General features: G+C 38.7%; 2 protein-coding genes across 2 annotated transcripts in view; one reads left to right on the forward strand and one right to left on the reverse strand.

Annotated features, from left to right (window-relative positions):
- Nucleotides 1-266: 266 nt before the first annotated feature.
- On the forward strand, nt 267-20,993 carry slc30a7 (solute carrier family 30 member 7). Its single transcript, XM_055217171.2, has 11 exons — nt 267-438; nt 922-1,023; nt 3,989-4,102; nt 4,271-4,358; nt 4,448-4,577; nt 4,927-5,103; nt 5,262-5,312; nt 7,508-7,643; nt 15,752-15,842; nt 18,409-18,558; nt 18,643-20,993. Exons 1-11 carry the CDS (start codon nt 359-361, stop codon nt 18,688-18,690), a joined length of 1,167 nt encoding a protein of 388 aa, XP_055073146.2. The 5' UTR covers nt 267-358; the 3' UTR covers nt 18,691-20,993.
- A 1,743-nt stretch (nt 20,994-22,736) lies between these two features.
- dph5 (diphthamide biosynthesis 5) overlaps nt 22,737-25,750 on the reverse strand; it is an 11,062-nt gene continuing 8,048 nt past the window's right edge. Inside the window, exons 5-7 of the mRNA XM_055217172.2 lie at nt 25,491-25,530; nt 24,475-24,578; nt 22,737-23,459 (exon numbers count right to left, since the gene is read on the reverse strand). Coding sequence (XP_055073147.2) covers nt 23,227-23,459; nt 24,475-24,578; nt 25,491-25,530 — 377 coding nt within the window. The 3' untranslated portion in view covers nt 22,737-23,226. The remainder of the gene's footprint in view (nt 23,460-24,474; nt 24,579-25,490; nt 25,531-25,750) is intronic.

Below are 25,750 nucleotides of genomic sequence, written 5' to 3' on the forward strand. Positions count from 1 at the left end.
CAATACATTTGTTTAATTACAAATATTAAGATCATACATTTTATTCAGAAATAAATTGTTAGTAAAATTGTGACCATTACTAAACATGAATAAATGTTCAGTATGAATGAATGAAAATGCAAATATATTTATATTATTCAGACGTGACTGAATTAAATCGAAAAGGGGAAATTTCACTAATATAAATAGGTATATTAAATGACACATTACACCCACAGACAAAAGACATTTGTGTCTGAGCTCTTATGGCGAATCATCAGACGCACGTGACGTCATCGTGAGGACTTTTCATCCTCTCGCGTCCAGACGCTCGTGCAGCCGCGGTGGTCAGTGGATACCGGAGACGCTTCGCTGAAAAATGCTCCCGTTATCCATCAAAGATGACGAGTACAAACCTGCCAAGTTCAACTTGTTGGCCAAAATCTCGAGCTGGTTCAGGTAACGAGCGTTAAATCGTTAGTAAATCAATGAGTTTCAGTCACAGCTGTCGGCTAATACAGTTAGCATGCTAGTTAGCTCGCGAGACTTTGTCATTAAAATGTACATTAATATATTTAAAATGTACACGTTATATACTTTTATTCGTACAAATGAAATGTATTTATTGAGGAAATATAATTTAGTTGTTATGTTAAAGAAGCTGTTTTGTATAAACTTGACATGTTGTTAGCGGAGCTAAGTAAACATTTGACATATGATGAAATATCTTTTCATTTATTCTATTAAATGTGTTATAATGTATTTCACATCACAATATGTGTATTGGGAGTTCATTTGGACCCCATGTCATTTCCAAAAGTTTTATTTCAAAAGAATGACAGAGGTGTATTTGCTTCGTTGTTAGTTTCCAAAGCCAGCCTGTCTGGTCTGGTCACTTTTATAGTGAATCAAACTGAAACCATCTCATATTTTCCCTTTCAGATCAATTCTTGCGGATAAGACGTCTCGCAATCTGTTTTTCTTCCTGTGTTTGAATCTGTCCTTCGGTTTCGTGGAGCTCATGTATGGCATATGGAGTAACAGGTAACAGTAGGGGGCTAAACACAAGAACATGCCACGTAGATCTAAAGTGGGATGAGCTTGTGTGCTTTTGTTTTGGGCCTATCCTCTGTTTGATTTCTGGTGGAAGTCCATTTGTATGTTTTATTGAATGTTTGTGTGTGCTAGGAGATTAAAAGGTGTCGGCTCAGAGTTCGGCTGTGCCTTAAAGTGAGTCACTTACCTAGACAGGAACCTTGGGTGTCATAGGCAGGTGTAAGCATGCGGACATTATATATGATGCCCAAAAGTGCTGTGTAGGTAGGCAGCGAGCTGAATTTTGAGACATAGCCATTATATTCCATATATGGGAAATTCCCCAATGATGTAATTGGGCATTAACCATTTGTTTGCCAAAAAGAATATGTGATGTTGAAATATGACGCATAGCCATGACACTATTGTTCACTAAAATTAGCGTAATGATTTGAATTGAGGTTTTGTGATTGTATTGTATACTGTAAAAAGTGTAGTCAACTCTCAAACTTTTTAGTGTGCAAGCTAGGAATAACAAACCTGCTTATGTCGTGACTGGCCAATCAGAATCAAGCATTCCAACAAGCCGTAAAATAAATATTATTAAAGTATTCAAAGTAGTTCTGTTGGTTGTTAGTATTCTTTTTTATTTAGTTTGATTACACAGAATTTATGATAAATTAATATATTTCATAAAATGTCCTAAAACTGTCCTAGACCAGTTTGAGAATATTGATAGGTCAATTATAGAGAGGTCGATATTTGGATTTTTATTATCTGCATTGGCTGATAAATCTTTTCAATCGGCCAGTAAATTTCTCGAGTACATAAATTTGATGTTTGTAATAAAAAGACACTCAGTGTCACTCAATTTAAAGACAAAGTCTGACAGACCGTAAACTAACCAATCATTATTCACTTTTTAACATTACGTTATGTTGTGTCACACACAACACCACACAAGTTTAACACACTTATTCAAACAGTACCATGAGATTTCAGATCCAAATTAATTAGGTCTTGTAAATATGTTTTAAGTACATTTAAATGGTATATTTATAAATGTTATGCATAACAAATGTTTATTTAGTTTCACCAATTTTCTGTTCGTCTCATATTTACTTGTAATAACATTTGTTATTTTGGCCTCATATCGGCCATACACCTTTCTTAATATCGGCATTGGCCAACATATCGGTCTACTGCTCTAATGCAGTAATTCTCAAAGTGTGGTCCGCCAACCCCCCCAGTGGTCCGCCAAAAGATGACCTAAACTAGGCAAGTGTTTATACAATCGTCACTTATTTAAGTAGATTTGTAATGCACTTGCGAAACTGTAATATCAGTTCTTGCCTTTCTGTTTTAATAATGTAAAAATGGATCGTTTGGCTAAACCAAAGAGGAGTCAAAATAAAAGATCAAGCGTCAACTGAAAGCAGCTAAAATCCACAGATCTATTAGTTTTGTAATGTACTAGTTTTTGTTCATGTGTAAAATCCCTGTAATTTCAGTGATTTTGGACATTAAGGGAAACATTTTTTTCCAGTATTTTATTGTTACCATAGTTACAACCATAGACTTCATATACCCACCACCTCAGTTTTAAACTATTGGCTCTTTGGAATGACATTAAGTGGGACCTAGGCTGTTATAATATGTTTGCATTTTTTCACATGTGCAGTTTGTTGTTCATATTAAGCTGCAACTCATTTCACATTTACTTTTTCAAATGAAATAAAATTCATATAATACTTTCTGAACATAACATTGCATTTGTTTTTAAAAAATTTGTTTTTGACTTAAAACAGTTGCATATTAAACTTAAACTTAGCTTATCCTTCCTATTTTGTTGTTTTTTTGGGGGAGTCTTAGAGTGGGATTCTGTTAGGTGGTCCTCAGAAAAAAATTGGAAGATAAAGTGGTCCTTAAAGTGCGCCCTCGAAAAAAGATGTCACCGGCCGCCACTGGTATTACATTAGTTATATTTTACAGTCCAGGGGCCTGTACCATGAAGATAGTTTTAACAAACTATAAGTTACAGGATTAATTTTGAGTTGACAAAACCAAACCAATACGATCAGGCTTTGTTGGTCCGATGAAGCGGCTTATCAACTTACTTTATCAACTCAGGTTTTGATCTTAAACTGAAAGAGTGAAGTCGGCACCGACCAATCGCGTTCAACATGGCAAAGCAACTTCCGTATTTTATTTCTTAATAATTATTTCACAAATATTAAGCAGGCCTATATAAAAATTTATTGTAGACACTGAATTAACAATATAATGTTTTTCTGCTACTGTCAAAGCAAGAGAGACTGAAATTCTTGAAATTAGTGTTACTTTTTTGTGATTTTGTTTGAATGAAAGATCATAATGATAAACAATGCAGATATATTTCCAAATTATTTTATGCATATATTTACTAAGGGTGGCAATAATTCGGACCAGGGCTGTATGGTTTTGGATCTATTTTTATCAGAAATTTGTAATGTTTTTTATTTTATTACAATTTAAAAAAACAAACTGATAGATACAGTATCAAACAATATTGGATGACATAGTATAAAGCAGGGATGAAAGACAACCATTTGAAAACAAAGAAAAAGCAAAAAAAATTATGTAACTTATGTAACATTCATCAAATCATTATACAAATTTGACACTTTTTTATTAATCTTTGTCAGTGTTTTAATTAAATAATTAAGGCCACAAAGAAATTTATGTTAAAAAATGTTTAATTTGAGAACAGTTAAGGAAAATTTACATTTATGAATATAATATTTTGCCAATAAAATACACACATTTCCTGCAATTTGTAATGGTATATCTTATATAAGACTTTTTTATATCGTTATTGTTTTTATCTACAGCGTATGTCCATCACCATGTGACTCACACCACAATAAAGGGCGGGATGATTTTCTCAAGTTTCTTGATAATTTAACGCCGATTTCTTTGTTTGCTTAATTCTCAGTTTAGGTTTGATATCCGATTCCTTTCACATGTTCTTCGACTGTACGGCTCTCCTGGCAGGCCTCGCAGCATCTGTGATCTCACGGTGGAGATCCAATGACTCCTTCTCATACGGGTAAAGGACCACCACAACATTTTAGTTGTTAAATATGTGCTAACGTGAACATTTCCTAAACAGGAACTTCTGCTTTGTTTGTGGCTGTGACAGGAAACATAATTTTTTCTGTTGCGTTATTGTTGCAGATGACGCAAGTTCTCTTGAACCACATGTTGTGTTTTATAGGTATGTCAGAGCAGAAGTTCTCGCGGGCTTCGTGAACGGCCTTTTCCTGATATTTACCGCCTTCTTTATCTTCTCAGAGGGAGTAGAGGTACGAAAGATGACTGATTATAGATCAGTTGATTGACAGTAAAGTAATGCTTATGAATGGATGCTGTTTTTATTTCTTGCAACCACCAGAGAGCGCTAGAACCCCCTGATGTGCACCATGAACGGTTACTTCCGGTGTCAATAGCAGGACTCCTGGTGAATCTTGTAGGAGTATTTGTTTTTCAACACGGAGGACACGGACACTCTCATGGTGATGAAGGTACGCTTAATCTCAGGAATTCGCGAATATGCACCTGATTTTTGGTTTCATTCAGTGGTGCTATTTTATATACTGAATATGTTGGTCGTGCATGAGAGTATTGAGAATTAATGGCACTTGTTTATCCAAAACTTGTTGCCACAATGCTAGGAGGTTACTGTGATGCTACATTATCATGCCGTTGCTAAGGCATTCTGCATGGTTGCTAAGGAGCAAAAGTCTAAAGGCATCACTTTACTCTCTGTGGTATTTTTTTACTCTCTAGATCTAGCTTCGGTTCCCCCTCCAGCCTTTTTTTGCCGAATTGTTAATTACTCTTTCATAAGTATGTCCTCTTTTTGTTTTGAAGGTCATGGCCACAGTCATTCCCTATTTAATGGCAGTGCAGGGCACGGACACAGTCACGGACACAGTCACGGAGGCCACGGCCACAGTCACGAGTCTAAACACGGACATGATCACGGTCACTCGCATGGAGGACACGGACATTCACATGAAGATTCGCATGAAGATTCACACTGTCATGGTAAGACCTATGTTTTAGTTTTGTTATGCACACCAATCGGGTTACTTGGTGTCATTGTACTGTCTCGCCTGTTACTGTGTATTGAAATAGCAGACACTATACTGTCACATTGTGATTCGTTTCAGCATGATTCATTTCTAATCTCTCTGTGTCCTTAGATGACCACTCGCTCACAACGGGAAAAGGCTCCAACAAGCAGATATTACAAGGTATGATTTAATATACACGACCACCGCTAGGTGGCGCTTTACTCCCACGCACAGCATTTGAGTAAGCAAGCGCTTGCGTTTTCATGGCATGAGATGTGAAGATATTTTCAATCACAGCTATCACGTCTAGACAGGTTTTTCCTTTTATAGGTGGCAAATATTTGAAACTCACAATAGGAGGCTTAAATACACTAAAAGAAGTGCTTTAGATCAGCTGTCACACAACAACTCAGTTATCATTAAACGTGACCGAACGATGGAGTTTTATGTGTTGTCAAGTGACATCCCTGACCATCCCAACCTCTAACCTTTGACTCTGCTAACCGGGTTAACACCGTCACCGGAGCGCTGTCGCTTTAAATCTCTTTGTCCGAGCTTGTGTGGGAAAAGAGCACAGCAGAGAAAGTAGTTTGTCCCCTTCACCCTGGCACACACAGAGGGAGAATGGATCCTTTGGGAGGCCTGCTCAGGGGAGAGAAAAGGGGGCACGAAGGGAGGAGCGTACAGAGAGGGGGGAGGGAAGAGAGGAGGTGACAGTGCAAAAGGTTACACTGCCTCCATCCCCGTTTCTTCTCCGCCGAGGGACGTTTTGAATCACAAGTAGTTTGTACCAACCTTCATGTTTGGAATAGCATACTACTCTATGTAGCATGGCATGCTCTATCCCACAATGCATTGCATTTCACAAAAGCCTCTGTTTTTAAGTGTGACGAATCAACAGGAAGTAAAAAACTTTTTTTGTTCTTATACGTATTTGATTGGATATCTAGCAGGTAATGCGAAATAGCAATTAAAGAGCACCTATTTCATTGCTAAAAACGTTATTTTGTATATTTGGTATAGAACAATGTGTTCGCGTGGTTTATGGTTTAAAAAACGCATTATTTTCCACATGCTGTACATTTTTTGTAGCTCCAGATTTCACTGTCTTCATTAAATGCAGGGATTTGAAAAGCTCTGTACAATGTACAATGTGATTGGCCTGAAAACCTCTGACGTCAGCAGGAAATGTGACGCTCCTTATCATGTTTGAAAGATTCGGTTGCTAACAGGAGTTAACTTACAGGCTGTGAGTCCAAAGTGGGAGAAATTGCGAAAATGTCGGTCTTGTCTATATTACTAATCCCGGGAAGTAAACTGTTGCCTAAATCCGAGATTTACGTTGGAGACGATAACTCGCGTAAATGTCTACTTATTAACGGTATGCAAAAAGTACATATGTACTAATACACACTTACACACCAAAGGAAATGTAAAAACGTGAATCGGACTGTAGGTGCTCTTTAACTAGTAAATGTTATGTTTATATGTGCACTGCTTACTGTATTTAAAAAAAAAAAATTTAAGTAGGTACTATACAGTGTATACTGCACAGTAAGCTAGTATGCTCTATTGTACACAGTCTTTGTGAACTTTGGTTGAAAGCATTCCTGTTTATTTTGCTCTGACCACATTTGGACAGGGTCTCCGCTTATTAGAGATTTTCCTCCGTTACTGCGGTCATGCTTTCTGTGAAACTGAAACTTACCTCAATAATGTCATCTACTGGGGACTTATTGGACCGTATCATAGCATGCCATCACACCACAGTCCACAAGCATTCAGGAGAGTTGATTAAGACAGAAAAGACTTTTTTTTTCGGAAATGTTGACTCATGTCGGGGTCCAATTGGAGTCGGGTTACAGGTAATCTGTTTTGATAAATCCTGGAAAATTGTCTGCGAGAGTCTTGCAAGTTGGCCGTTTATTTGGAGATGTGCTGGTGTGACCTCATCGTCATCTGGTTGTGGAATGACATCATCAGTTTGAGGGTTACCGCTAAAGATGGTATCCCAGGCAGCGGGTTCGGTCTGTCCACAGCTGTCATGTTTGAGGATATATGTTGGCAAACACCATATCCTGATGTCAGACACAATATTTACATACCGGTCCTTTTTACTGGAACTTTCATGCAGACTTCTTCCAAAATCTTACCTTGGACTGTAATACATACATAAGCCCAAACTAAATAGATAGTATTGAAATAATTGGTTAAATGTTGACTTATTGCAGTGCATTCTGGGATTGTTTTGTTTGTGAATTAAAAGTAAATGAGCACATTGTGCATCAGTTATAGTAAGCAGGTCCATACATGTAATAAAACGAATAAGGTTTTTGGATTCCAGTTAATCCAAATTGTTATTTTCTTTACCGCAGGAGTTTTTCTGCACATCGTCGCGGACACGTTGGGCAGCGTTGGCGTCATAATATCAGCCATCCTGATGCAGAAATACGACTTGATGATCGCCGACCCCATCTGCTCCATGCTCATCGCTCTGCTCATCGGCGTGAGGTAAGCATACGCACGCATTGGCTACGGATATTATAAGCATCTGACCTCTTTCGACTCAACTCGAGACAATCCTTGAACTCCACCCAAAAAACCCACAGCAGCACCTAACACAGATCATACAAAACCACTTCACAGCGGCCTTCACCGAGGGCACAGCGAAGCCGTTGGCACTCCAGCCGGGTGAATTACAGGATACGTGATCAGAGGGTGGAGTCCTGAGACTTTCCCAACATGTGGCAAAGCCAGAAAACCAGGACTCGACTCTCTCATGTGGCTTGCTTAAACCAGCTCCAGTCGAAAGGGAGAAACGTATATATGTTTTGCGTTTTCGTTTCTTAAAGTGCTCACTTGGCCTGCTTTATTGCACCCACAGATGACATTATTTTAGGGATGCAACGATATGGAAATTTTGGCCGATACCGATAACTCTTTATATTTGGGGACCGATATATATAGGCCGATAAATATTCATATTATTTTCCCAATAAAAAACTCCCAGACCGCGGACATCTTTTCTTTGCGCTAGACTAGCATACTCTTCTTAAGCCCGCAACACGTGTCATCTTCGTGCTATGTCAAAGAAAGCACCAATCAAAACTTCATATGGCCAGCAATGAGCAAGTGAAGTGGTTCCAAACCAAAATATTCCATCATTTATCGGCTTTCATTTATCGGCCTAATTTTGCTATCAGACCATTAACCGATAATATTAAAAATAAGCAGTTATCGGCCGATAACGATATGTCGGCCGATATATCGTGCATCCCTACATCGTTTACTTTTCCTCAGGTCATTCAAAACACTTACAAGCAATCTATGATGAGAATTCATTTTGTTGTTTTCATTTTATTGTCCAAAGAGACAAAAACATACAAGTTTCATAGTCTGCACAACTCGTGCACTATATAACCAAGCCGTGTGATTGGTTTGTTTAATCAACAAAACTTAATTCACGTTATTATTCACGAATAATCATTTCTGGGCATTTGAGCAACATTTCGGTCTGTTTTTCACACAAAGTGGTCACATCAGAAGACTTCGGCCAGGCTCACACTACAGTTTTTTTTTTAAATCATGGCTTATGAAATCTGGTTATGTGGCACACACAGGAGAATCTTGACAGATTTTCTTTTCTTAAATCGTAAACATGCGGACAGTACAAGATTTAAAAATCATAGCACACAGGGTTCCCACGGGTCCTTGAAATCCAAAGTTTGTGAATCTGGGGGAAAAAATTCAAGGCCCTGGGAAGTTTTTGAAAATATACATACATAGATACAGGTCATTGAAAATGCTTGAATCTATTTTATTCAAGACGTTTTCTGGAAAAAATCCATATTATTCCCTGTGTAGTGTAGGATAATATAAAAATTCTAGACTTTTTAAGCACACGTGCTAAATTGTTCACTTTAAATGCTTATATCTTCTGTATGCGAATGTTGATTCATACCAAAATGCTTTTTTGCATAGTTGTGTTTGACACATGAAAACGTCTCGGATTACGTATGTAACTGTTGTTCCCTGAGAAGGGAACGAGACACTGTGTCTCCCTTGACATACTTCCTGCGTCCCTGTAACGCTGTCTTTGGCAATATTTCAGATCGCGATATACTTCCTGGCTCCCGCGTCACCCTGTCTTTGTTGTTAAGCCTCACCATTGGTTGAATTTGATATACACATTCAGACGCACTTACCCCTGGAGGGTCCCCAATGTGTCACCGCAGTGACGCAGCGCGAGTTCCCTTGAAAGGGAACTGTAACAATGTATCCTGTATGTAACCTTGCTCTCACTTGAAATGTGTCCGCATATTTGAACCTGGAAAGTCCTTGAAAGGTCCTTGAATTTGAAGTTAACTAAAGTGGGGGAACCCTTACTACAGGATATTATTAAGATTATCATGCCAGAGCGAGCGCTTCACGTCACCTCACATAGATGCGGATGTAATCGAATAGAGATTGTGACACATTTATTATTTTTAATGTTTACATTTGCTAGCTAGCTTGTTTTTTCAGTTGCAATTTCAAAAGTCTGTCATTCCCCTCTCTTTCTCTCATTGGCTATGATGTAATCATCATAAATTTAAAATCGTAAATATCAAATATATTTTATATGATTGGGATGGCCCCGATTTGCTGTTGAGCACTTTGGGATGTGTAAGATTTGATCTGTAAACGTCACACATTACATGAGACGAACTCCGAAACCGATCGAGGTCCAGAACCCGATTTTACCCAATTCTTGTGAGGGGCCGATAATAGCATGTGCCGTATGATCTACATTTCTGGTGCTTTTTGGATCTTGACTGATGTGGTTACTATTGTACGAGAAACAGCCGTAGGAAGAAATTCTTAAAAATCTTTTTTGGGCAAAATAACAAAATTTAAGGGTGAATAAATAATGGTAGGAGTGTACTGTATTTTAAGAGGCAAGAGCAGCATTGCATTTCTTTATTGTGGAAAGTCACAAGCGGTAGGATGATGAATAGGCGTCATTTTTTCTGTATGATGTGGGTAAATGCGTGTAAAGGGTTTGTGTATATATACGAGGCGAAGCGCTGCAGTCCGTGCATCATGTTGAAATTGCAGATGGCCTGTGGTTACCGCGCTAGATTTCAGATGGAGAACGCGGCCCCATTCGAAAAAATGCACGGGTCTGAGCAATGCCTTTCCCGTATATTCATCTCCCCTCTCCAGCCCCCTTTCCCTCCCTCTTTCCGCGCTGAGGCTTTTCTTCTCCCTCTTTGGAATGTGGTGGCGATCTGTGAACGTTACTTCAACAAAGGCATCTTTTAAGATGGATTTTCCTTCTTTTTGTTTCTGAAAGAGTAGGGGGTTTATGTCATCGAGGACCCCCCCCCATTAGACATTTTCCCCATCTTTTTTTTTTACAAACGCAGAAGAATTAACCAACACATGGCTGCGGATTTCTCCAAATTGCACCTGCATGAAACCGGCTCGGTCTCAGTCAGGTGCAATCTGGAGATGAATCTGGAAAGGTATTGCACAAGTACGGAAAGCAATTTAAATCAGTTGCACATGTTACAAGTAAGTTATTTAAAGGATTTTTAAAGCGTGCAAGCTGGATCTCATTTGATTTTTAATTGCTTACCTTGCATTCCTTTGGTCGGCGTGTGGATATTGTGTGTTAAGATGCAAAGCTACGTCTTTTGGATAGTCATTATGTTTCCCAGACCTCACATTGAGCACATTGCATTTTGGTATACGGTGTCCAGTGTGTCCTCTTTTGCACATTTATGCAAATATATCCACTATTTTATGCAAATAGAAAGTTTGCATACTATGCACAGTGTTAGTAAGAGCAGCATGGTATTGTTGTGCCGAACATAGACCTAGAGATGTATTTTTACTAGAGAAACGATGATTTGAAACTAGCGGACAAAGCACAAATGTATTCGCAATTTCACTTTTATTTGCATCATTTGTTGTTTCAACGTTTAAGGAAATGGACCATAATAGGCTTAGCTTAATGGACCTCGCACTTTTTGGACATGCTTTTTTCCATGCACCCAAGTCTGTGAAATTCATATTCTCTTCATTGTTGATTGGGTGATTTCATCTCGTATTTACATTGCCAACTTCTTACCTGAGGCGTGACCCATTTGCGCAGGGCTCCCGGCAAAGCCCCCATGCTGTACGCGAGACCGGGTGTGGTTAGCCAAGGCCTCTTTGGGTGTGGTGGCCTTGCTTTAGGGAAATATCTGGAGCTGTTTACCCTATGATTAGTTAAGGGAGTGAAGAAGTCCTGCTGTTGTGACCTACAGCAGTCCACCACCACCAGAGTCTTCCCAGACCACTAATCACTTTGGATCCCAGCCTAAAGCCCACCGAATGGCTAACATTAATTACCGTTCGTTCTGTGCATGCTAAGCCGGGCCTTTGAGACTGAATACATTTGTCAAGCCTTGGAGGAAATGTATTTAAATTCCTCTCTAAAGCAGCTTTTGTTCTACATTACCGTGTTATTCTTTGATGTACTTAATTTTTTGCTGTAATGCGTTCAGCTCGGAGCTGGACCCCTGAAGTAGCTTTACTGTGCAAAACCCTTAAGTTATATGTGCATAAATTATACCTCAAATTTTGCAGTTGGTTCAGGATATTTCAAACCTACAGGTTTTTTATGTTAGTATTGCTAAATCATATGAATATGAATTTGATATGCGTATTTGCTTATTAAAGGTGCAATGTGTAATTTTTAGAAGAATCTCTTGACATAAATGCTAAATATTATACAAAACTATATTATCAGGGGTGTATAAAGACCTTTCATAATGCACCGTTATGTTTTTATTACCTTAGAATTAGATGTTTTTATTTACATACACTGAGGGTCCCCTTACATGGAAGTCGCCATTTGGTGCCGCCATATTTCTACAGAAGCCCTTAACGGACAAACTTTTTTACTGAGTTGTCTCCGACAATGACATGTTTGTCCGTTGGCGGCTAACGTAGCTCCTCTATGCGTTTCAAAAGCGAGGGGTGAGCAGTGGACTGAACCGTTGGTTGCAATGCGCAACCTCACCACTAGATGCCCAAAATTTACACACTGCACCTTTAATAGGACTATGAATACAATGTAATTAAGGTGTAATTATAATGTGTCATGGATTTTCTGGACTATCATGGAATTTAAAAGGTCTTTTCCAGACATTGAAAGTCAGGGATTTTTATATATTTTTGTCTAAGTCGGTGGTTTTAAGTCCAACCTTTTTCACTTTAAGGCCCCCTAGTAGCACACAACAATATTTAAAGGCCCCCCACTCACTCTGTTTTTTTCCAGATAAAATTAAATAGAACTCGGAATGACTAGACAGATGTATATTCGCTACTAAAATGGCCAAAGAAAATTAGAAACATCTTGATTTTTGCTTCTTTTAGATTATTTTAATGCTTGTTTTGTCCAATTTTTTATAATTTGAAGTCATCTTGAGGCCCCCCTGTGGGCCCCGGCCCCCTGGTTGGGAACAACTGGTCTAAGTCATGAAATATCAGGGATTTTTTTGTTTTTGTTTTGTAAGTTTTAATAAATTTTAGTTTCCATTTATCAAAATGTAATCCACTTGTGACATAAGGAATACCACTTCCAGGTCTTCCACTGACTACAATTTGAAACAACTGTTTATTGGCACCGTTTATTCATTTCACGCTACATTTTTAAAGACACTACATTATCCAGGCTCACAGCATCCCAGTTATAGGTGATGGAAATTCAGCTTTTTGTTCAGTGAAAGTCAGGGAAAAGTCAAGGAATTTGACATTTGACTTGGAGTGGGAACCCTGCAATTAGCTTTGGGGCTGCAAGATATACCGTATTTTCCAAACTATAAGTCGCTCCGGAGTATAAGTCGCATCAATCAAAAATGCGTCATGAAGACAAAAAACATATATAAGTCGCAGTGGACTATACCTCGCATTTATTTTGAAAATTATTTCACAAAATCCAAGACGAAGAACAGACATTTAATCTGGAAAGGCAAGTTATTCAACTAAACAATAGCTGAATAGGTGTCCATACATTAACTTTTAGCTAATTCACCGTATCCCCCACAGTTAGATAACTCTATACATACCTTTCTCATCTCCGTGCGTGCTGTAACTCGGTCTGACGCAGCCCCCGCTAGCTTAGCTTAGCACAAAGACTGAAAGTGAATGGCTCCAGCTAGCAAGCTGCTCCCAATAAGTGACAAAGTAACGCAAACATTTTCCATTATGTATATTGTTAAAAGATTGCTGTGTCTCATATAACCTTGTTATTTGTGCACGGTGTAACTATACAAACCACAACACATAAATAGGAAAATGTTTGCGTTATTTTGTCAATTATTGGGAGCAGTTTGCAGAATGGCGAGACAGAATGAGTGATGCTTTCTTTTATGCTACTAATATATTAAAATATTTGATAAAAATGATAATTAAACGTAAAACGAACTGTAATACGTTGTATTGCATATTGTATACCGCACCCCCAAAATTGTGCAGGTCTAATTAGTATCGCTAAGGTTCATTTTTTGGTGTGAAGAAATTGCAATAATTCCTTGTATTCTATATTTTTTCGTCATTTGTATTAATATTGGCGTACTGTAAAGCTGATTTGCAACAAGGCAAAAAATTACACAAAACACGCTAGAACTGTCACGCTAAATCTACTTTAAGATATCGTTTACATTTAAGTTGTGCTTTACTATCAAATGTGGCATTTAAAAATGTTTGTAAACATTTATTGTAGTAGTCATTCGACGTTTGAATGTCTGCAGACGTTCGTACCATTTAAAATGTGTCCTTGAATCTAGTTGTGAGTTATATTTGAGGCTTAATAGCTATACTATCCTGTGGCTTTAACCATAGCTTGAGTGAACTCGATTTCTAGAAGCAAACAATTTCAGCTCTTTGTGGTAGATTTTCAAGTTTGGCCAGCTAATGGAAAAGTCTAAATCACAAGCATTTAAATGTACCCACTTTAATTCCCACAGTCACCTCATTCTTGCGGTCGTTCTGGTGTCATAAATGTTTAGTTGCTCAGGTTGTCTGGGTGTGATAACCCAACGGTTGCTTTTACAAGAAACACTTTTTTCCATGTGTCTCTTGGGTGTTCAAATAGAAATGGTCACCCTTACGTAGGTGGCGACACTGCGTACATGTCACCATCCAACTTAACCTTGATGTTCACACGTAATCAAATTTTAGCCCTGTTAGTCACTCGTCTAACTGTTACGGAGCGCCCAGGGCAGGTTAGCAAGCAACCACCAGTGCTCTTTTGGCAATGAACGGTGAGTAAGAGTGCCTCTCTCTCACCGAACAGGAAGGTGTCGAACAATGGTATGATGTCAGAGGTCCGAGATACCCGCTTGGAGTACTTTCCTGTTTTCACTTTGTCCCAGAGAGGGACAAACACACGGGTACTGAATGGAATGCATGGTAGGCGTTTTTTTATGATGCCCCGTCACGGTGCATGTCGATGGAAACAAACGGTCATATTGAGTAAGGACTGAGTAATGCTAATGAACAACATGTACTTAATGTATAATTAGTGGTGAAAGATATTGCTCGAATTTTGGGTTGGGGTTTGTATTTAAATCCCCAACCGAAAGTATTGAGCTTACGTGCGTAACACGTCATGCGCATTTGCGCTATAGACGATATTGTTTGGTAAACCACAGTCATCTTGAGACGTATTAAACGAAATGTTTGCATGTGCTGAATTGTCAGCGTATTACCTAATGTTACTTGACCACAAAGACGACTGTGTGTGTAGTCTGGAAAGCTATAGATTGGTGTGGCATTATTGTTAGTATTAGTATAGAGTAGTGAAAGTATTTCGGTAGGGGCTATTGTGAAACCCAAACGGCATTCTATGTAACAAATATAACAGTTTCACATATTTGATCAAATAAGCAAAACTGAGGCAAATATTTTGCTATCGCAAGTTTTACATCAGTAGGTCACTGCAAAAACATCTTTTGTTAATAGATTTGTACGCCACAAACGGTGGTCCTCATGTGATGAAGAACAGCTCCACGTTGGCGTGTCTCAGCATCTGAGGCTGGGGTTTCAGGGAGGGGAACATGGGGTAATAGAGCAGATTAGAGAATGGGAAAGGAGTCCAAACCAAGTAACCCTCTAATGGTTCACATATGCAGCAGTGGTCAGGTTTGGAAGGACTGATGACTTTGTAAGATGCTGGCACAGCTAAGGCATAGCTTTGATGGGGCAGAAATGGTCGACTGGTCGGGAGAGGAATAGTCCTATTACTCTCCTAACCAGTCAACCGTTTCTGGCAAGTGATTCTTCGGCAGAATTAATCAATTTGAATGTCTATTCTGGTGCATTTCAGCTTTGCTTGGAGTTTCAGAAGTATTGGGCCAAACTACAGCTGTTGGAATGACATCAGTTCTTTTTTGTTACTCCACCCCTACCATAAGTTTGTGTTGAACTTCACTAAGTGGATTTTGTTTGTGATTATTAATGACTTGAAATTTCCTTTACCTAACTGTACATCCATACCCAATGACACACGTGTCCCATTCATTTAGCTAGGGTGAGCCTTTTGCAAGTTGCAGCTTCATAAACATCTCACTTTTCTCTTTCCCCAGTGTGGTTCCTCTGCTCAGGGAATCCATGGGGATCCTGATGCAACGGACACCTCCTTCTCTGGACCACGCCCTTCCTGAATGCTACCAAAGGGTGAGTCCCATTTTCCCAGGTCTCATTCGTATGTGGCTGCTTAAGCCCTGTTTACAGCTGGTACTAAGATGTGTTTAAGTTAGGGCTGCCAATAGATTAAAATATTTAATCTAGATTAATCGCATGATTTAATGAGTTAACTCGCGATTAATCGCAAATTAATCTCAGATTTTTATCTGTCCTAAATACCTTACCTTTAACAATTTTCAGTTTTTTAATACTCTAATCAACATGGGTGTGGACAAATATAGATGTTTGCTGCTGCATCATTTGTGAGCTGTGCTGACAAATTATGTCAGAATGAGCAAATTTTATAAAATGAGTGTTTTATATTTTGACATTCTCTATTACAAAACTTGTTTGAATCTTCAACCTGTTTAAAGTTGACAGAGTCAGCAAAGGTAATTTTGAGAAAAATCCCAAATTACCACAAAATTACCACATCCATACCTTAAAATAATAAATGTAATAAATAGATTTAGCACACACAAAGTCAAAAACAATATCAATATATGTTAAACTTTTGATTGACATTGAGACAGACAACTTTAAGATCTACTATAATGCAAGGATCTTTAATGTTAACACATCAGATATTTTTCCACAGTTAACCAAACATTCACTTCATATATAACAGATTATAGTCCCTAGCTGCATGAATTCTTGTCAAAACAGATATTTTTAAAACTCTAATTTTGTGTGGATGTCTACATATCAGAGTCGCGCACTTGCGCCTCTGTGTGCACGTGAGGAAGATTGCTTTTGAGTCTTGTCTCTCTTAATAACTCTTTAAACATAACTTTATTTCTCTTAATAACCCTTTTAACATCAAGTAAGTCCTGCAATTTATTTTTACATTTCTGCATGCTTTAAAAGCGAAACCAAAATACCCGGATGAAGACCCGTCGTGCACCTCTCAGAAAATGTACAAATAAATAATTTCAGATGTTTAATGACTATTAACGGGTAAGACAGTAAGGCTGCGTCCTAATATATCCAACTATAGGCTGGACCAAGGGCGTTGCGTTAATCCCCATTAATAAAATTATTGGCGTTAAAATGCGTTAATTTTGACAGCCCTAGTTTAGTCGATCAGATCCAACAGCTGTGAAAAGTTTTAAGCTTGTCCACTTATGACCACATTCAGAGAATTTGGCTTAATCCTGGCATAACTTAACTCTTTCACTGCCAGCGTTTTAAAAAAAAAGTTGCCAGTCAGCGCCAGTGTTTTCACGATTTTCACAAAAGTTTAATGCCTTCCAGAAAATGTTCTTCTTTAAATATATAAACATACAATATATCAAATGAAAGAACAGACGCTCTGCTTTAAAAAAAATCCTGTTTAATGCTACCTTCAGTAGTTTTTTTGTAATCAGCTTTTGAATATGGGTAGGTTTCTGCAAAAACACCACATTTTGAGCAAAAAGCAGAGATAATTCCATTTTTGTGACAGACTTTTCATAGAGTTCCCATTCAGAGCGATCTTTAAAACAGACACGGACATGCAGCAGCTTGCCAGAGGGCAATACTCCCAGGTTTAAAAAGTTGCGGATAATAGCGGTATTGCGGAAAGACAGAAATACTCGTCTATTGCGGGGAATCGTTTTCTCTTGATTGACGAGATATCTCGTCAATGGCGGCGAAAGAGTTAAAGGGACACTTCACTTATTTTTGAAAATTTTGAAAAAAATTGCTCATTTTCCAGCTCCCCTAGAGGGAAACATTTGGTTTTTAACGTTTTGGAATCCATTCATCTGATCTCTTGGTCTAGCGGTACCACTTTTGGCATGGATTAGCATAATCCATTGGATCTGATTAGACCATTAGCATCATGCTAAAAAATGACCAGAGTTTCAATATATTTCCTGTTTGAGACTTGATTCTCCTGTAGTTGCGTTGTGTACCAGGATCGACGGAAAATTAATAGTTTCAATGATATTACGCAGTGCCCGAAAATAGTCCCCTGCTATTGAAAGTTACCAAGGGGACTATTTTTGGGCGCTGTGTAATATCATTGCGCCTGCTGCAGTCATGTTACGGCAGCAAAATCCTTGATTATTACAGCAGAATGAGAGTATAGACATATCGGCCTAGAAAATCACAACTTTTAATTTTCCGTCGGTCTTAGTACACGATGTAACTACAGAAGAGTCAAGTTTTAAATAGGAAAAATATCAAAAAGCGCGATGCTAATGGTCTAATCAGATTCAATGGATTGTGCTAAGCTATGCTAAAAGTGCTGGCACGAGAGATCAGCTGAATGGATTCCAGGGCGGTAGAAATCTAGTGTTTAACCCTAGAGGAGCTGGAAAATTAGCATATTTTCAAAAAAGTGGAGTGTCCCTTTAAGTTATCCTAACTTTTTAAGTCAGGCTATGTTTACGTTGTTGGTGAAATGTTTTTTGTATGTGTGCAAGTTTATGCTACATTGTCTTGAATCCTATCCAACCAAGCATGTCATTTCTGAGAAAAGCACCCGACAACCTAATAAGGCCTGTTTGGTCTTTATCCCATTATAAACGTACAATAAACAGAAGTCGTACCTGCTAATCTATGTTTACTGCAGGTCCAGCAGCTTCAGGGTGTTTACAATCTTCAAGAGCCTCATTTCTGGACACTATGCACAGACGTCTACATTGGCACACTTAAACTCCTTGTAGCGCCTGATGCAGATTCTAGATGGATTTTGAGCCAGACACATAATATTTTCACGCAGGTGAGCATTGTGACTTATCTACATCCTGCTCAGTAAGGCTCCTATAAAGTTTAATTTCCATGATGTGATGATTTGTGTGCCCAGGTTGGCGTCAGACAGCTGTACGTTCAGATTGAAGTGGCTGCCATGTAGGAGTCCACCATACTTCTCCTGATCTCTGGGAGTCCTGGGACCAAAGGCCTTCTGTGCTGCTGTGGGGAAGTTCTCCACCCCAACCCATTTCTTTTTGGGTTTCTATTGCTCCACCTCCTTGATGGAGGTGGTGCAGTCCAGCAGTCTGACTCTTCACTCTTACCAGGAAAACCAACGAAAATAACAAATGACCAGCTATGACAGTGCGATTTTGTTTCGGAGGGAGGCAAGAACTTGCAACATCACTGTTGCCAACACATTACCCTCGGTCATTTGAAGTGCATTCTTTGAAGTAATCCCACCGGACTGTTTCTTTCCTCTTAATTAGATTTTTCATTATCAGAATGAGGTTTTAATTATTGGCGGTATGAGTGTGTGTGGAGTTCAGTGGACGTCAAAATTGCTTAAAAGTGTTTTTGTACATTTGCATCTATTTTTTGTTTTTGCACAGTTGTAAAGAGATGCAGAATTTCATCACGATGCCATTAGAAACATAAACAGATTTGTCTGCATTTCTCAAGTGCCTTTTTGTAAGTGATCATGAACAATTGTGAATACACGAATGGACCTTTTTTGACTTTGCGTCCTGTATACGATTAAAACATTCCCTTTGCATTAGGTTTGCTGTTTAACGCATGGTGTAAAATTGTGGTTTCCCGGACAGGGCTTATCCTAGTCCCAGACTAAAATGCATGTTTGATCTGCTTTAATTTAAAAACACCTTTTCCTGTTTAATTTTAACATATTTCGTTGAAATTGTTTTGTCTTAAGATGCACACCTGTAGTGTTTTTTGTAAGGTATGTGTGTAAAAATGACCTAATATTAATAAGGCCTAGTCCTGGATTAACCTAAACCCTGTCTGGGAAACCACCCCAAAAAGTCCCAAATATTTTATTGTATGGATGGTAAAGCAAGCAGCTTCCATAGATAAGATGCCTGACTCTGATAAATATTGTAAAACAATCGATGATTTATTTTTATTTTATTTCCAACTACGCATAATAATTGGCAATTATAGCAAAGTGGATACGTTTATCAAAATACTGTTTGTTCCGACTGTAATAACCTTACTATTTAATATTTTTCCCATTTTGGGAATGATTTTATCAATTGAAATACACTTTAACACATAGTATTATAAATCCTATCTTAGATTTATAAGAAAAATAAGTAAAGTAATTCTCTTCAGTATTACTGTGCGTTCACACCAGCGGCGTTTAAGGCGTCTAATTCGCATCTACCGTGTCTAGTTTGCCGCTTGAACATTTTGAGTTTACTCGCTTCATTCGCGCGTGAAATTCTAGTCATCAAGACATTTACGCAGAAATCCGCGTCATGGGAGGGGCTTCTGTGACTCTGCTTACTTTCTGCAATCATGTCACTACTAGAGCAAGCTCCTGATTGGTTAACATGGCAAGTTTTTCCGCCAAAGTTCAAATTTTTCAAGTCGCGTGTTTCCTGCGGCCACGCTCAATTCGCGCGAACGAGGTGGAATCGCATCTACAGTGGCGGAATCGCGCGTCTAGTTCGCGAGTTGAGACCCCCAGACGCACGTCAACGCATCTTCACATTGACTTAACATTGAAATCACTTGAGATTGACGCCTCTACCGCGGCTGGTCTGAACGCAGCATGAGTGAAGGTATCTTTTTATCTTAAATTAATTCAATACTTTTGAAGTCTTTGCATTCTGGAATTAAAGGTGCAGTGTGTACATTTTAGCGGCATCTAGTGGTGAGGTTGCGAATTGCAACCAACGGCTCAGTCCACTGCCCAACCCTCGCTTTTAAAATGCATAGAGAAGCTACGATAGCCACCACCAGACAAACATTTCATCGTCGGAGACAACTTAGTAAAAAAGTTTGTCCGTTAAGGACATGGCGGCACAAAATGGTGACTTCCATGTAAGGGGACCCTCTGGGTTTGTAGATAAAAACGTCCCATTCTAAGGTAATAAAAACATAACGGTTCATTTTAAACACCACTGATAATATAGTTTTGTATATTATTTTGCATTATTTTCAAGAAATCCTTCTAAAAATTACACACTGCACCTTTAAGGGTTATTGAAGTAATGCAATTTTTGTCAAATCCAATAAATGTCTTGCCAACTTTCAGGATTATACAAGGAAATATCCATTATCATCACAGTTTAATTGTTTGTAAAATGTGGAAAAATTAGTGAAACTTATTTGGTTTCTTACTATTAAAAAGCCAGAGTAAAAACTGTGAAGCCAAAAACAACCTCTAAATGCAACGTGATCTTAAAAGTTTTTTGTATAAATAAAGCAGAATGACACCGACCAGTTTTTTTTTTTTTTTTAGTATCTTTACTCATTTTTGATGCATGATGATGACAAATAAAATGAAAGAACACTAAGAGAAAAGGTACAAGGTGGTACAAAAGTTTTCACATGGGTGGTACCTTTTCAAATAGTACACGTTTGTTCCTAAAAGGTGTATATCTGTACCAAAATAATACATATTAGGACCGTTTTAAAAGGTACCATAACAGTGACAACTTTTGTACCTATTTTTTTTTTTTTTTTTTTAAGAGAGAAAACGAACAAATAAAACACAGATGAAACTACTCGACCCAAATGTTGGGTTTATAATCAGCAGCGTCGCATGTCTTTATTGTACTTAATCTCTGTCTTTCATTATATTTACATTCTCAATGAGAACGTTTCATTAAGAACGACTTTTTCCAATTACATTAAGCCAATTTACAAAAAAGCTCAATTTTCAAAGCCGCTAACGCAACCCAGATGCAGTTGTCCCACAAAAACCTTTTTCATTTCCTCCGTTATAATTCCATCATTTTGACAGCCAGACATAAAATAATGTCAAATATCACGCGATCCTGGCCCGACTGCACCTCAAATGTTCATGCGAAGGTCAAATCTGATATTACTAGGGATGCACCGAATATTCGGCCACCGAAAATTTTCGGCCGAAAATGGCCCAAAAGTGGTTTTTCGGTTTTCGGCCGAAAGACTTTTATCACCGAAAAAATACGGCCGAAATAATGTGATGACGCAAACAGAAACCGCGACCTGCACGTGCTTGTCTGAAGTAACATATCTGCGGTGTGGACTAGATTTCTCTCAAACCCGCGTCCGCCGAATTTCTGACCAGGACCTCCGCAACCTGTGAGTTCCACTCCCGCCCACGACCGTAATGTTTGTGTCCAAACCCGCGGAGTTTCTCTGGGCATTTGTGTACTGTTTTCATAAGCTCCGACTAAACATTCGTTCAGATTAACATCCAGAATAACAGACATTTAACATGATTGCTTTTAAAATTAGGGATGTGCACGAATGGTCAAATATTCGATCTGCAATAATAATTAGAATGGGGAAAAAATGATATTCAAATGTTTTTAATCCGCCACCGCAGCATTACGGCTACTGCTCATTGAATCCTTTTTCACTTCACCTGTACGGTCTTTTACAGACTTTAATATAAAATAAACATGAAAATTAATATGTATGTATTTCTGATTGTTTTGGTAATTCAGATTGCAGACTCATTTAAGGGTTTAGAGTTTTAATGCCGGGTGTTAGACGTGCTTCTCCGCCGCCGCATCAGCGTGCATGATGAGAGACTTGTTCGCTTCCTTATATAGCCTAGTTTATTTTGTTGTTAAAACGACACGAGACACGCATGGAAAGCGAAACGGAGAACGTTTATTTTATCTGTGGATATGGTTATAACGAACCCGATAACTGCAAATGCCGTAACAGCAAACAATAGCTCCGTTTTGTGAAGTGTTGTTAAATTAAGCTCGTAACTTTGCACCCTCAGCAATAATGTATCAAGCCCGCTTGCGTTATTTGTAACATAATATTAAATTCAGATATATTTGTTAGATCCGTTTGTTGTTTTCACTGGATAACAACAGAGCTGAGTTTTTTCTGCAGCTGGCATTAATGAGAAAAACGTGTTTCACCGGAGAAGGTAGGCTAAATATGATTTTCTTTTTAAACAAAAACATGTCAGATTAAATAAAGAAGATATTCATATTTGACTGAGCCTTCAATCCATTCGGGGTTTTAACGTGCATTAAAATGCCATCATTTTTTTATCAGCATTTTGTAACATTAACGTTAGAACAAAACCACAACTAGCACATCTCAGTTTTTAAATGTATACTGCATGGCAAACAAGCACCAAAGGATTAATCAAACAAATCCTTCAGCCTATATAACTGAAGTTGGGTTTGTTTATGCCACATGCTGTTTGGCTTATTTTTCTTCTCAAATTGTGTGTGTTGACTCCATTTCTATTACACACAAAAATACCATAAGTGCAATGGTAGTACTAATAATTGGCATAATTTCTTTCGGTGTTTCGGCTTTCGGTTTTCGGCCTTGGTTTCCTCTTTTTCGGTTTTCGGTTTCGGCCAAGAATTTTCATTTCGGTGCATCCCTAGATATTACTGTATTTTGTACAGTAGCTCTGGTAAGACCATCATGTTAACCAAAGCATTGGTTTCCTCCGTGCCCACATGTGAACCATTTTTTGTGATGCAAATCAAGAATCATACGTGGAGCTGTCGGTCATCTTCAAGGTCTTCAATCCCTCAGAGCCGCTGAAAAGCTTCAGCATGTCCACCTCCAGAGGATGAAGGTGTCCAGTGATGATCATTGAATGCAGTGGTCCTCCAAGGTCACAGGAGGCCAACTCCCGCAGCGTCCCAGAACGGATGGCTTGATCCTCGGCTCCGACCCGAGCCAGACCGACGCAAATCGTGTCTTCGGTCATGGCTGCATTAAAGCAGAACAGAGCATTAAGTAAACTAATTTTACTCTGAAGCCTGCCGGTCTCTAGTAAATGTTTCTTAAAGGAATATTCCATTTTCTTAAAAGAAAAATCCACATAATCCACTCACCACCATGTCATCCAAAATGTTGGTGTCTTTCTTTGTTCAGTCGAGAGGAAATTGTGTTTTTTGGGGAAAGCATTGCAGGATTTTTCTCGTTTTGATGGACTTTAATAGACACCAACAAATAGTACTTAACACGTAACAGTTTTTTTCAACAGAGTTTCAAAGGACTATAAACAATCCCAAACGAGGCATAAGGGTCTTGTCTGGCGAAACGATTGTCATTTTTGGCAGGAAGAATAACAAATATGAACTTTTAAAGCACAACTTCTCGTCATGTAAATCCGGTCGCGATGCGCCAGCATGACCCCACGCAATACGTCATTACGTCAAGAGGTCACAGAGGACGCACGCGAAACTCTGCCCCAGTGTTTACAAGTGTTGAGAAAGAGGACCGTTCCTACCTTGTTTTATGTCAACTGATACTAATTAATGTCTTTGTGGCAGTTTATTGTTTAAAATGGTCCGCAAATGTGCGTTTTATATATGTAACACGTGACCTCCCTACGTCACCATGCATTTACGTTAGGTCGCGCTGGACCGGATCTAAACGAGAAGTTGTGCTTTAAAAGTGTATATTTGTTATTTTTCTTGTCAAAAATGACAATCGTTTCGCTAGATAAGACCCTTATGCCTCGTTTGGGATTGTTTATAGTCCTTTGAAACTCCGTTGAAAAAAACTGTTAAGTGTTGAGTTAAGTATTAAATGTTGGTGTCTATTAAAGTCCATTAAAATGAGAAAAATCCTGCAATGTTTTCCTAAAAAAACATAATTTTTCTCGACTGAACAAAGAAAGACATCAAATTTTTGGATGACATGGTGGTGAGTAAATTATCTGGATTTTTCTTTTAAGAAAATGGAATATTCCTTTAAGCAATTCAGAAAGGTTTCTTACCCAGTTCCTCGCCTAGTTCCCTTCGATTTTGGACTATCTCCAGAAGTTGCTCAGCTGCTTGAGCGACAGTCATGTACCTGGGGGGCTCGTAAATTTTTCGACCTCTGTAACAAGACGAGAACATCTGTATCTGCATTTGTCTTCACAGAATGGATATGAGATGCATCTACGCTTGCTCTTGGTAACAACCTCAAGCTGGAAGTGGGTGGATGGTTTCCCCTTTTATTAATGCAACCACACCTGAGCTTGGAAGTAAAACACTTCACGTTGCATGGATGAAGTGGTCTTGGATGAAATGATTGAGCTTCAGGAAAATAGAAACATTTCTTTTTGGGGCCGTTTCCCCTTTCCTGCAGTGAAGGGCACCAACCTCACCGGACAAGCATTTCACTGTGACCAAAATCATCCAGCATATGGTTATTCCATTTCCGAGTAATAGTACAACGGTGCCAATAAATCTGGGAGACATTAGCCCACTTTCCAGTCTTCGTTGCGGAGCACGCACCAGGCCTAATGCTCGTCTCCTTATAGCGTACATAGTGGAGCACTAAAACTCATTCTGGTTTATGTGGACTGGATATAAAATTACAAAAGTGCACGACCGTGGGGGAAAATAATTATAGGACACCACAGAGAGAGGGAGAGAGAGAGCAAGAAGTTAACAACAGTCCTCTACGACGAGAAATAATTCAAGTTCAGGAAACATTTTTCAAAAGTTTCAAACTGGAGGACGAAGTATAAAACATGTTTTTCTGGATGAGAAAATTATAGCGTAGCAGTTCTAGAAGCGACACTGATAACAGATCATGCGTCCAAGTCCAACATGCGATTTTTACTGTTCTTGTTATTTTTTCCAGCTCGACCAGTCCGGCCCCCAGCGACTTTGAATGTAAAATAAATGTCTACCGAAACCACAAATCCACCGAAGCCCCTCCCTGAGAAGTACAGCGGACCAGATATAAATCAGTGACCCCCCCTTTTACCGCACAGAAAATAAGAGAGTAAGAGGGCCTTACCTCATTAAATTCTCCATGGACTGCTCTTTAACTTTGATATCTGTGAAAAGGGGGAAGTTGTAAGTACTGTATGATAAAACAAGCTCAAGTTTTATAAACTAAGTTTCTCTGGACGTTACCGTCACGTCATAAATAGTACGTTGGCCCTTCGTCTGGGGCCCCACACAATCTGGAACATGAGTACATTTACAGACCGCACTTGAGCGGTCCAGTTCGGAAACAAAGCAAAAGGAAATACAAGACCTACATGTATAAAAACT

Source organism: Misgurnus anguillicaudatus, chromosome 23 (genome assembly GCF_027580225.2).
Source record: "Misgurnus anguillicaudatus chromosome 23, ASM2758022v2, whole genome shotgun sequence".
NCBI classification, from domain to species: domain Eukaryota; kingdom Metazoa; phylum Chordata; class Actinopteri; order Cypriniformes; family Cobitidae; genus Misgurnus; species Misgurnus anguillicaudatus.